Source organism: Pundamilia nyererei, unplaced genomic scaffold (genome assembly GCF_000239375.1).
Source record: "Pundamilia nyererei isolate P.nyererei 1_Seehausen unplaced genomic scaffold, PunNye1.0 scaffold00093, whole genome shotgun sequence".
Taxonomy (NCBI): Eukaryota; Metazoa; Chordata; class Actinopteri; order Cichliformes; family Cichlidae; genus Pundamilia; species Pundamilia nyererei.
Genome location: NW_005187494.1, coordinates 1640086 through 1653449, shown reverse-complemented (window position 1 = coordinate 1653449; position 13364 = coordinate 1640086). Strand labels below are relative to the sequence as shown.

The 13364-nt window shown below is 41.4% G+C and overlaps 1 protein-coding gene across 3 annotated transcripts in view; it reads right to left on the bottom strand.

Annotated features, from left to right (window-relative positions):
• Positions 1 to 306: 306 nt before the first annotated feature.
• Positions 307 to 13364, bottom strand: part of nfatc1 (nuclear factor of activated T cells 1) — a 45169-nt gene continuing 32111 nt past the window's right edge. Inside the window, exons 10-11 of one of the 3 annotated variants that reach the window (XM_005739768.1) lie at positions 4399 to 4442; positions 4278 to 4289 (exon numbers count right to left, since the gene is read on the bottom strand). In XM_005739768.1, coding sequence (XP_005739825.1) covers positions 4423 to 4442 — 20 coding nt within the window. In that variant the 3' untranslated portion in view covers positions 4278 to 4289; positions 4399 to 4422. Of the gene's footprint in view, positions 756 to 3423; positions 4443 to 13364 lie in introns of those variants that run through there. The other 2 variants (XM_005739766.1, XM_005739767.1) reach the window with 2 other exon arrangements.

Below are 13364 nucleotides of genomic sequence, written 5' to 3'. Positions count from 1 at the left end.
CAGTATAACAGACAACATAGTTTGCTGACTACATGCAAGTTACACTGCATGTACTCTATCTTCTTGCATTCGCCATAATCCCTTAATTGTCACTTTTTCCCACAGTATCCACTGTTCAGGAAAATGTAAGTTAAGTTGCCCCTAAAATATATTTAATTTGAAATTTTGAGGTTGAATATGTGAAGCCAAGGCCATGTCTTTTTGCTTCCAGTCAAAAAGGCACTTGTCTTTTAAATGGTTTCTCTGTAAAGCCAGATATGCAAACTGGAGCACTACACATCCAAATTTATATACAAATGACACAACTCATGGGCGCCGACTCATTTACAAACCGCAGCCATACAAACAAAAACCCCAAAACAACAAAAAACCCCAAAGAAAACAACAACAACAAAGCAAATCTTGGTCCTCTAAAAGCACACTTTCTTGTAAAGGCTGGAAATGGCAGGTTTGGTTGCTACATACTTAACTTACATGTCAGTCATGTAATCTATACCTTGGATAGGTTATTATATATGAAAAACAAGGCACACGTTGGACCCTGATCATCTGGACAATACATTTAGAATTGTTCTCCTTGCGTTTCCTTTTGCTGCTTCCTGCATGCCTTAGTCCAAACATGTGGAGCATAATGTCAAATTCATTTGGTGCTTCCCTTTTTAAAAAAAAAATCCTGTCACTGGTGGTGGTGACGGGAAATTACGCGTGGCTGTGGACGGAGATGCTCGACAGGTCGTTCCTGATGATCTCGTTTACTGCAAAAGGAAAAGAGAGAAAAGGATGATCAGGATTTCAGGTTTCCTCCAAAATACCTAAAAAGGCCCGTTCTAAGTCTCTTTTTCGCTTCTTATTCAGTCCGAACTTGAAACATTGATGCAATGGGGGTTTTTTTGGTCACTTTTCAGTTCTTTTCGCAGTTTTGTCTCGGAGTGTTTTCATCAAAGTGTGCAGTGTGTCACCTTTATGCACACAGTGTTAATTTGGCAGGGTTACTGCTCCTGAAGGGAATTATTCTGAACCTAACAAAGAGGCTATAGTGCATTGATTTAACCAGCAAATAAAAACCAAGAAAAACAGTTGGTGCAGTAAAGTTCAGCACAAAAATGTCAACTGATAAACATTCATGATAAAACCTGATAAAGTCTTTAAAACACACGGATTAATTCTTGGCTCATTTTTATTATTACTTTTGAATTTCTAATGTTCATTTAATTCTTGCAGCAAGTTTGCATAAGATGAGCCTGAAATAGTTTCAGCAATCACACAAAAACAAACACTGACATTTTATAACATCTAACACACACAGAGTTTTCATTCATCTCAATTCAAATTTATTTATATAGTGCCAAATCACACCAACAGCTTCCTAAAGGTGCTGCAACGTAAGAAGCTACGCAGTAACGGAGAAAACCCCCTACAATCAGACAATCTCCTTTAAGCAGCACTAGGAGACGCCTCCCAGGCTCAAAGGGGCACCTCCCCGAGCCTGGGTCTGCAGGAGGTTTTTTTCTGTTAGGAAGAAAATAAAGAGCATAGGGAGACAGGAAAAACACATGCAGCAGTGACATATAAACACCTGGGGAGCGAAAGGAGGAGAAGAAATGCTCAGTACATCACAGAGTATAACATGAAGCTCCCCAGCTGTCTGAGCCTATAGGAGCAAAGCTTCCAGCTCTATCTATAAGCTTTATGAAAAAAAATGAAGGTTTTAATAAAGTTTTTGTTTTTTAAAGTCTTGGTCTAACTTTGCCTGTTAGCTGTTGGGTTCATCAAATACATGCATTTTTAAAAAATGATGCCCTTATAAGGATAACTAGAGAGCCCAGAAAAAGTAAATGTGCTTAGTAAAACTTTGCTTTTCTCATTGCACAAGGCTATTATACACTTGTTAGTACATCTATAAGGTGCTATTTCTGCCAGTGTGAGCAAAACTCCTCTGAGCCATACAGAACCTGTTATTTCCTCTGAGTCAGTCTGATAGAATCACTTTACACTGGAGGTCCCCAGGCATTTTTTATCAGGAGAGATGATGCAACATCCTGCTGCCTCCAGGTGCACTTGTTTATCTGTTTTTATCAGCTGTGTACAGATGGTGTGCCGTGTTCAAAGAGCAGCTACACAGTCTGACTGACTGTAGCTGCTACACAAGAACAACCTATACGTACATATGAATGCGCCGACATCAGTCATTTTTGGTTACTATAATTGATTGTGTTGTTTTTCGTCTGTCTTGATTTTTACCGTTCTTTAAACTGTGAATGTAAACACATTTATTACTTGGAAGTCAGTTTCTCCCTCATTAGTCTGCTGTTTACGGTTTAACCCAGCATCTAGGTTAAGCCCACGTCCGCTCCCCTTTCATAATGATGAGAAATGTGAGAGGGGAAGGGGAAGACCCCTGGATCTGGCCTGAAGAAACCAAGCCAGAGGGCTGAGAGAGGAATTCCCTCTGTCTGGCTGGTCAGAGCAGCAGCCTCCCCCCCACACACACACACAATGGAAGATGTTTTTTTTTTCCTTCTTAAAAACATCTATTTTCATTGCAGGCAACAGAGCAGCTCTTTCCTCAGTGACCCAGCACTGGCACGGACACTTCCTACCAGAAATACCCCACACTTCCTATCGCAAAAATATAATGGGTTGCATGTGTTGCTCAATGTCAGCATACACACATACCCACCAAAAAGGAATCAGTGTGCGTGGGAGGCTGTCATGGTGAAAAACAAAATAATAAAAGTGTGTCATAATCACCTAAATGTGTGGATGCAAAACTTTCGTACCAAAACGCCAAAATCATCTAGATTCTCACCGAAGCTGTTTACAATTACAGAGAGATACGTTACGCTCGTCTAGACATGAAGTAAATGTGCTTGGCTCGCTGACGGACTGCGATTAATAAAGGAACAATGAGGTCTGTTTGGCATGTTTGATATCTACAGTACAGCAGCGGTAACTCCTGCTCGTAGCACAGAAACACATGGACACACTGAAGCTATTATGCAAATATGAGGCTGAGATTCACAGCAATGTGTCCTCATAAGAAACAAAGTCGGGGAAAGGCAAGGAGGCAAGGCAGCAGGTGCTTTAAATCACTTCCTGTCGACAAGCTTCCCCGGCATTATTAAAATGTAAAATTAGAGGTAAAATCTTCACATTTCCTCTTCTTCTAGGTCAAAGGTATTTGATCCAATCTTTCACTTTTGTACCAAAATCATCTTGCAGACATTAAACAGAAGGCTGCAAAGGAACCTTTTAGGTTTTAGCTGCATGCTGATGAACGGGGTTGAAATGATTTGCCAGTTAATGAATTAGCGGATCCATAAAAATGAAAATACACACACTTTATTAAGAACATCTGTTCTGCTGCTCATTAACACAAATAACTAATCAGCCAGTCAAACAGAAACTCAACTCAGTGCATTTAGGCGTGTGGTCAGGATGACGTGCTGAAGTTCAAATAATAAATCAAGGCATTTTTCTTCACTCAGAATATTGCTGACTACAACTTTTCAAATTTAAGGATTTTCTACTTATCCTTGAAAATTGAACCATTTGTCAGACCTGCTTGGCATCGTGAAAATTATGACTGCGGCAGCAACAATTTAAATCAACGACATAGCCGAACATTGCGCAATAACAGCAGCACAGTTTTGGTGCTTAAACAACGTTGACAAGTTGATCACCTCAGCAAATGTAGGAAAAAGACTGGAAAATAAACCTACAGCTAATCATCGGCTACTTTTATTCGTGCTTCATTTGAAATTCGTTGCAAAGCCTCTAATGATTCATCAGTGCAAACCGGCAGTGACTTCTTGTGCAGTGGACTCCATCTTGCAGCTGAGGTCATGAAATCGTCTTGAAGGAGGCTTGACTTGGCTGCACGCAATCTAAACTCTCCAGAATTTAGCTTCAGGTTCTGTTGTTGTAACAGTAGAATCAGAACGGTCTGTTCTTGTGTGCATATGGTAAGGCGAGATGCTTTTGACGTGCGTCACCAGGACAGCGTACTGCCACCACTCATGCGAATGTGAGACCGGTGTTACCAGAAGACATACTTGAACCTGAAGAAATAAACTCCCAAACCTCATCTCCACCCTCCTACAGTCTGTCGCTCCACCGCCATGTGTGCTCTCCTGGCCCGACTGAACCGACTGACCTCCTCTCCTCTATTTGATCTGGCTTTGACCTTCTGTGCATCTGGAGGTGGAAGGATATAACAGCCGAGTTCAGGCCTCAGGGGCACGTTATTACACCGACTTCTCAACGCGCGCGTCGAGCCAGGCCGCCGGCTGTAAATTTAGGACATCAAGACATCGTCAGGCCTCCACATCATGTCATCACCTGTCCGGTAACTATCCAAATCATGGATGAATTATGCCGTGCAGATATTTTTCTTACGCATCATCATGCGCCACATCTGGCTCAATGGCTTTCACATGAGACTGAAACAGTAAAAAAGACATAATTCAGTTTATTCTGATATGAAACAAAGGAAGGGCAGGCAGTAAAAATTTATCGTTTGCCTCAGTGAGGCCACGGCATGTACTGTTTATGTGCCTGTTACCATGGCCTACTTTTCGTTGTGGTGTCACATTTGATGTGGAGGGTCTAATTGAAAGAAAAAATAAAGTCAATCTATCGATCTCTAAGTGTGTTTACAACAAAGCTCTAAAAATAGGCCCAGCACTAGTGTGACATCTGTGTCATGTGGGTCACATTGATTTGCTTAAGAGAGCTGAGCGACAGAGACGCTTCAAACAAGTCCACAAACACACAGAGACGCATGGTAACATCTGCCCTTATTTTATTTCACAAAAGGACATAAATATGTGGTTTTGATCAAAACTTTGAGGGAACTAAATTTGTTTTTACGCCATAATCTGGAAAGGGAGGTTGCTAAACAAGATTTTCGTGGAAGAAATCAAAGAAATTGAATTGAAGCATTATAGTGGTTAATATATTTGATATTTTGATCTATTAAAGATAGCCTGTAGCAGTATAGGCATATACTCATCAGTGCATTGACTGTGGGTTATTTGCAGCAGACAGGGCAGACAGGGTTACCGAGTGAAGCTCACGGCAGCTTGTGAAATAAGTTTTCTCGGATGGAAAAGGCCAATTTTCTGCTCTGCATTGAAAGGAGGATTTCAAGTATCTTGGGGATTTCTTTGTAAGGTGGGGGACACAAACTGATGGTTTGGTCACCTTTACTATTGTTCGTCCCTCACCTATGGACTTAAACTGTGAATAGTGTACGACTAGAAACCAGGAGTGATTAAGGAGCAGCTGAAATGAGTGACTAATTCATTCATTCATTCACGAGGGGTTGTTCTCTAACAGAGTATGTTGATCTGAAGCATCTGATTAGAATGAATCTTGGACGCCTTCTAGGTGAGATGTTTTGAGATTCTCCAACTAGGAAACAAGCCCAAGACAAATCCAGGACACGATGGACGGATTATGTCTGCCAACTGACTTTGAAAGGCCTCGATTTTCCCTGTAGCAGCTGAAGGAGGAGCTATGGGGAGGAGCGTCTGGGTCCTAACAAATGCCAAAACATGCTCTGACTAACTGACAACAGCAGGCCCGGCTCGAGTGTCTAAAAAGAATATCAGCTGACATATTGATGGATCATTTTTGGGTTCCAAAAATCAATATAGGCACTAGCATCAGCCACAACTTGGAGTATTGGGCAGGCTCTAAAATAAACACGAGCTCTGTTCAGTAGCTGCCTTGAGGCTTTCAGTCTTATCACATGTTCATTATCAGCAGATGCTGCTTTGGTTCAGTCGTCACTGAATTACTCAAGTTTTCATTTTTCAAATTTTCACATGACAACAACTTAATCTTTTGATTAAGATCAGGAGTTTATTTTAAATAATAAATACTTTTACCGGCATGTTCATGCATCTAACTCTAACCCAAACTCAAAGATAATCATCAATATGAATATGATTTAATGGAAGATACTGAGGCAATCTTTATCAAGCGTTACATCTGCTGTAGAGCGTGGATGTTGGGGTTTGATATGAAGTAATCCAGGAACTGGTTTCCTCTCCCATGGTGGCTGACAGCAGCTGGATTGGACTGATATAGCCCGGCTCTCCAACCAGGAAACCCCAAGGAACTCCCAAACAATTAGCAGGACAGCGCTGTTTGCCTCATTAAAGGCTGGAAGCTGCCAACACGAACCAGCCTGTAGTAATACAAGGCTACAGACGAGGCGATCCGGCAGCGAGATATCCAGCAGCCTCGCTGAACGAAGGGAATACGTCAGGCTTGGAGAGTTGCGCTGATACAATGAGAAAAAAAAAGTTGGGGGGCAGAAAACACCACGAACCCTCCCCCAGTTTACTGCCACGTCAAATCCAGGCCACAAGCCACAAGATGTTCTTGGCCCACATTATGAGGCTCCTACTGGGTTACTGCAAGTCAGTCCCACAGAGCGGTTCTGTAGTTCACCACAGATTCAGCCAAGTTTTTCTTTTAAACTCAGGTATTATTTTAAAATGTCTGAACAATAGATTACTGGAAACTTTTTATGTCTAAATAAAATAGAATTACAGAAAGGGAGAGGAAACCGTGATCTTGTATTTATATCCTTTGTCAAATTTTGGTTGTCGACATTTTCGCCAAATGTTGTTAGTTCAAATGTGGAATCGTCTTTAGCCATGCCAGCAGCAGCCTCGGAGGACGCCAGAGCCGCTCTGTCCAGACTGAAATATCTCAAGAGCTCTTGGACAGATCGCCTGTAGATTCCTTGCAGGCAGTTATGGCCCTCGTAGGAAGAGTCTAACAGACTCCGGCGATGGCCTGACTTTTTATCTACTGTCACCGTTAGGTTGATATTTTTGTTTTTTAGTGAAAATGTCTCAGGAAGGAGGAGATGGATGCTATCGGGGTGAATTTTAATAACATGGTGATCCAACAAAGTCACAAAGATTCGTTTTTCTGGTATCTAAATCCAAGTATCTGTAAAACCAATAACATTCCTCTAAACCTCAGCTGCACTTTGCATTTAGTGCCGATCAATAAATGTTAGTTTGTCTCTGCACACGAGACAGAAAAAAGGTTGGATTCATCTTTCAGTATAACTTAGGCAAAGGAGAGAAAAAGCAATTACAGCAGCAAAAAGACTGCATTCATAGAGTGCTTTAACCTAAAAGCTCATCAAAAGGACACATATGTAAATCCAGTGTCTTTTACACTGTAGCTTCAATGCTTCTTCTGTCACACACACTGATTCCCAGCAACTTTTTAGACCGTAAAGACCGCCTCTTCAATTATAACTGCCTTACCAAATTCGTAAAGTAGTCTCTACATCTATTTTCACTCGTCTCCATCACCTCAGGCAGGTATTCAGTGCATAGAATCACCTGGTAATCTAATAAACTGTTTCTGGACTGCAGAAGGACACCAGGGCACTCACTCCACACGACGAGGAAAGGTGCAGTTTTGCAGGCGACAGTATTAACCGCTGCACCAAACTTTACATAATTAAGATAAATCTTTACCCTGGGACTTTTCCACTGCATTACAACATATTTTGTGTGTGCTTTTTATTGAGTTTAATGATGCACCAGTAAATGAGCAATGAGTAACACATGGCAGATGTGAATATCGGTGAATAGAGCACAAACAAATAAAAAGAAAGCTAACAATTCCTTCTAAACATAATAAAATTTGTAAAACTGCCTTTTACTGTATAAAATTGAGTGATTTAACAGAGTCAGGTATGACTCACAGATTTATTCCAAAATATTTTTCCTCTGATAGCCTAAATCTCTGGTCATCAATTGTACATTTCTGACATCTAACAAGCCACAACACGCCATAAAAAGCATTTCATAATGCGCTGGCTCACATCGGGCTCAAATGCTTTGCTCGTGTTACCTCACCACTGACAAAAGTGTTGGACACACTACTGTGCAGTATAACGTATGGCTTTCGCCACCTCATCCAGACTCATTCTGAGCTAAAGGGAAGCATGCAAACCTCTCCAGTCAGCAAGTTTTATAGCAGTGTGGCAGACCTCCATCTCCCTCAGCAGCACCCTGCAGCCTATACTGTACCTTTGGCTCCAGACTACGCGAGTCAGACTTTCCACGAACAGACATGTTTGTGGCCTCTCGGGGGACGGTGTGAAAAAATGCGCAGCAGAGGGGGGTCCTGATGAATATTAGAGGCTGCGCAAACACGGATAATAAGACGAAAACAGTACCAGTGGAAGAGGGAGACGAAAACCACCTGTGCCACTTTCAGTTAAAAATGAAGCATAGTGTGGCTGTTTAACAGGATAAGTGTTTAAATTTCTGTGAAATTAAATCAAATTGAGCAAAGACTACTCGTTATATACTAAAAAAAATAAAATCTACCCGCGATCATATTTCAGAAAGGACTCTGTATGAGCAAAAAAGCCTCAGATACGGATGTCTGTGGTTTAACAAGCACGCTCGACATCACACCTGAGCGAGGCCGTAAAGCTGTATCAAACCATGCCAAAGGTTTAATGAAGTGAGAAGCCACAATAACGAAGGAATGTTTAGCAAAATTTCCCTCAATTTGCCAGCGAAAACACGTCTAACAAGGATACCCTTCAGGAATATCCATTATGACTGTGTTGGCGTAGTTAAATACTTTGATTTCATTAACTACACCTGGCTGGAACGTTAGAACCTGAAAAAAGCACATTAACAAATCAAATCTGGAGCTCCAGCCTGCCAAATATTACCGCAGACGGGGTAAAGAAGTGATAATGTATTTATCCAGACTGTTCGGAGGAAGTGGCATGAGAACAGTCTGAGTGCCGCAATCTGAGGCCCAACAACAGCATCTCACTCTCCATCATCACAAAGCTCGGCCAGACGATTCAGCGGGGGCTCTGGTGATGGATCAAAGCTGCGCTGCTCCGTCTGCTGATAGCTGCTGGTTAGTGTTTCTTCATCTACTGAACTCTTTCCGCTGTGGACCTTACACACAGCCACAAACTGGGGTTTTTTTCTGCCCCGAGGAAGATCACTTATCCAATTTATTTCCAATCACCACAATGCAGCGCACAAAGCGCCCAAAACCTCAGTGGTGAGCGCAGAGGGCCAGAGCAGTGAGATCACAGAGTTAGCGCTACTAAAATCCTGCCTTCTGTGACATAAATAAAGGGCGATGCAAAAAGGGCATTTATTTTTTCAGTGAGGTTTGAGCCGAATCGTCTTATTCTGTGTTTAAAGTCAATTATATCAAATTCTAGACCACCAGAGCTTAGGCAGCGAAGAAAGAAATACTTTAAAGCATTGCAACAGCAGTGATAAACATCTTGGCACACCGTCTCGTCACTCCCACTACCATCTACTGCCTCAGCAGGCTGTAACTGACACAAGCTGTAACAGTGCGGAAGTACTGCCCAAAGTGAGAATTTAAATATTTCTTTCATAATTTCGACGCTGATACGTGGATCTGAAATTTGGATTTCTTTTTTTTTTTGTAGACATATAAGCAGGATGTTTTGTAGTGGACATAAAAACTTATTACACTTCAGTTTTGTACTGATTACCCAAAGAAAAATAGCTGGGTTTGGCTAAATGTATCTGTGGGGCCATTGGTGGATGTTCTTTGGACTGTACTGAGGATTGACAAAGTGCAGTTTTACACCACGTGAGGGGACCTTGAGAAGAAGTCAGTGCATGTCAGTGATTGCATGCAGTAGCACGCTGCTGCGGTGGACAGCTCTACTGCCTTTCTGTGTTGACTATACATGCTGTCTGTGTGGCTGTATGGATTTCCTCTGGGGTAGACGTGTCCTGTGATGGACTAACAACCTGTCTGGGGTGTACCCTATGACAGCTGTGATTGACTCAAACACCCCTGCCACCATAAGTTGGCTAATCGGTTAAGTAAATGAATGTAAGAATGTCACTCTGAATATACTCCCAGATAAGTGGGGACTTCTAGTTCAGTGCAGTTCAGAGCACATTGCAAAATTAAGCTCGTGTAACAGAAACGTGGTTATAAAGGCCACGTGCCGAAAAGGCTTAAGTGCATTCTTACTGTGATGTGAACTAATAATAGAAGATTTTTGTCCTGATGTTGTCTGTTGCAAAGCTCTTTGGCTGAGAAATAAGGGATTAAAGGAATTCAAGCAACTCAGAGGCTAACAGAGACGTTCTTGTAAGTCAGCTGTGTGTAGACCATCAAATGCAGATTTGGCTTAAACAGAGATCAATATAGTTAATCATGAAGAGGATGAAGCATAAAAAAATCCATCAAAGATTAAAAAAAGCACTAACAATGGCTGCTGTTGATCATTGTCATTATTTTTAACACTGTTTCACTTTGCTACAAAAATGTTCTTTGTCTCGTATGACTTCTACCTTCTCTGCAGCTAAGCTAAGGCCCCAGTCACGCTAGAGGAAAAACATGTCAGCAAAATGAAAAATAATACAAATAAACAAATAAACATCAATAAAATAAAATGCTTCCAATCATGTGGGACTGATTGGAAATAGCTGCACTGACAAACTGATCAGATGCGTGCAGCATCCTTGTCCTCTGGTTGACCAATTGTTTTGTCACAAGGCGATTGCATGCAAGGTTGTGTGGAAGGAGACAACCTGTCTCTCTCTGACTCATTCCGACTGCAATCAAATGCAGGCAAAGGTCTGCAATTAATCGCCATCAACTCTATAAATGGCAGACAAAATGCCAACTCACTGACTCAGTCGGAGTCAATCTGCGGCTGTGAGAAGCTGCTCTGCTCAGTCATTTATTTCTCCAAGTGAGGACACAGAGTAAGGAATCACACAAGCCTAAGTTACTGAGGTTTGTGGTGGAAAATTTACTGTAAATTGTGCTAAATTTACCACTGAAAAGAAGGCTTTATTTTGCCCCCGATATGTGTGTGAGAGTTACCGGTGGTTATTTATTTGGAATAAAAGACAGAGATGTTATCAGAACAAGTACGTAATTGGCACGGCTGGATGGTTCAAAGTTGCGGGCGCAGCTCCAAAACTCTTTACTCAGTGCTGACTCGGAGTGTTTAGAGCCGAGGCACACGTATTCCCGCTCTGCAGTAATGCTGGGATTTTACTGAAATAGAGCAGAACTGAGCTGAACTTAACGGAGCATTGGAAGGAGGCAGGAACAAGGATACATCTGGTTTTCCTTTTTATACTGAGCAGAGGAGTTTTCCACACTGAGACCCGCACACACAGCAGCGTTCGTGTTTCTTTCTCTTACTTTACTTGATAGGCGGTATTACAAATGTCAGAAAGAACTCAGTTATTAATTGATCTGTTAGAATATTGTCAGAATGTTACAGTGTGCTAAGTTCGTTAAATTAATATTAATATTCCCAATCTCACAGTTTCCTCTTCAAAAACTCAAAGTTAAAAGCTGAATGAAACCTCCTATCTACTGCCCCTTAACCTAAACATTTAATTTGAAACAATGTCAAAATGCAACAGCACAAAATGCTGCCAGTTTACGAAATATTACAGAGAAAATTCCTCAGAAACCAGTTTGCTTTGATGGGGGATTTGTTTCTGTTTACCCTGTACAGGAAAGGAGGCATCTTGTTCTATTTACTGAAATCAGCAGCAGACTTTCTGACTTTTAGACCTAACAAATATGTGAAAATCACTCGTAACATGTAACGTGTTTTAAGTTGCTCTAAATGTGAGTGATGCGGCGGTGAGGTTAGGGTTGAGCTTTTCATTCAGGGGTGTGGCTGCTCCATCGGCCAGTGACAGGAGCGACACTAGCAGATGCATAACCAGCAAATGTATGCGTAACATATTAAAGCTTTGTAATAAAGCACCTTATCTCTGGATAAATCCCGCGCTCCACCTGAGTCTCAGTTCTCAGGACCTCACATGGCCGCCAACAATTTCTAACAGAAGATTTCACCCTTATATCATAAACATTCATTCTTCAGCCTCACTCTTGTCACAGAGAGAAACATGAGTAAAACCTGCGCTTACAGCGCGTACAACATTCACTCCCTGAGCTGCTGGTAGAGTGCTGGTCATTAATGAAATTAACTTACAGCATCTGTTTGTTTATGAGTTTATACATCTGCCTCATTTGGATCAGGCCCAAGTTGTTACTGAGAGTCATGCCTGATGTGTGGATTCTGCTCAGTCTGCAACAAATGTTTCTGGCAAAACTTCACCTACTTCCAAGATGCATGGAGAAGACAAAGATCTGATGACATGAAGACTGCACGACACTTAAAGTATTAGGGAACAGCTTTATTAAGCTGTTCCCTAATACGATGGAGTGTGTCGGTGGAGTCTTCACATCATCAGATTCTGCTCAGTCCACCGTTGTTGAGTCCACCTCGGCAGTGTTGCAACAGATTTGAGATTTACCACAGTTAACTGTAAACAGATTGCATGTAAGTGCCGACTTGACCCTGTTAATTAAAAAACTGATTGAAGCAGACTGTCACCGCCTTATTGCCAATTTATCCCCATTTTATCGCTGTTCCGATACACCAATGCTGCTTTGAAGAGTGAAACTGACTGGGAGTCATCACAGACCAGTTCCCTATCCCTGACCACTTCAAGCAGGGCCATTACAAGTTGATTGCACATGGTCACTATAATTTTGATCGCGTTGTGGTTTCAACCACTGTTTTTGCTAGTGCGACTGTAGCTTAAGCTAGTAGAATAAAAGCAAAGCTAAACGAGCACACACACACACGTTGCTGGTTGTGCCACATATTTTTGACTGCATGCATCTTAGGCATGTAGATCTGAGTCTGAAAAGCTCTAATTAACACACAGAGACTACCAGTCATTTTTTGAAACACATTTTGGATCTTGGGTGTAGCTACACTACAAGTTTTATTACTGAAGCGCAAATGTTTTATTTCAACAAACTATATGACAAAGAAGGTGTAGTCTGTGCACTTTAGATGTGCTTGGAGGATTTTGTGCTTCCAGGTTTCCAGGCTAGTAGTTTCCCACGCTTCCCCTCTCCTTACTATGATAAAACCCTAAATCCTCCACTTGCTATGACTTTGTATTTACCAAAGACAAATGAGATCAATCTTATCTCTTAAGTCTCAGCAACAAAGCAAACAAACATTTTCTACAAATGTTTAACTGTTCTTTTAAATGACTATGAGTCAGAGGATTTCCACACAAAAAAAAGAGGAAAAAACTTCTAAGTTGTGATTTGATGGCCAAAAATTTCCTGGCAAAAGTGATAAGTGAGTCATATGATAATCAAAAATGCTATCAGTGCCTGGAGATATAGTACGGTCGTTTTGTGCTGGAGGGTAATAAAGACCATATTGTTTCATCAATTAGGAGGCTCGATGGGGATTTCGCTCTATAATTTTTTCCATGCAGTGGATTAGAAGTATT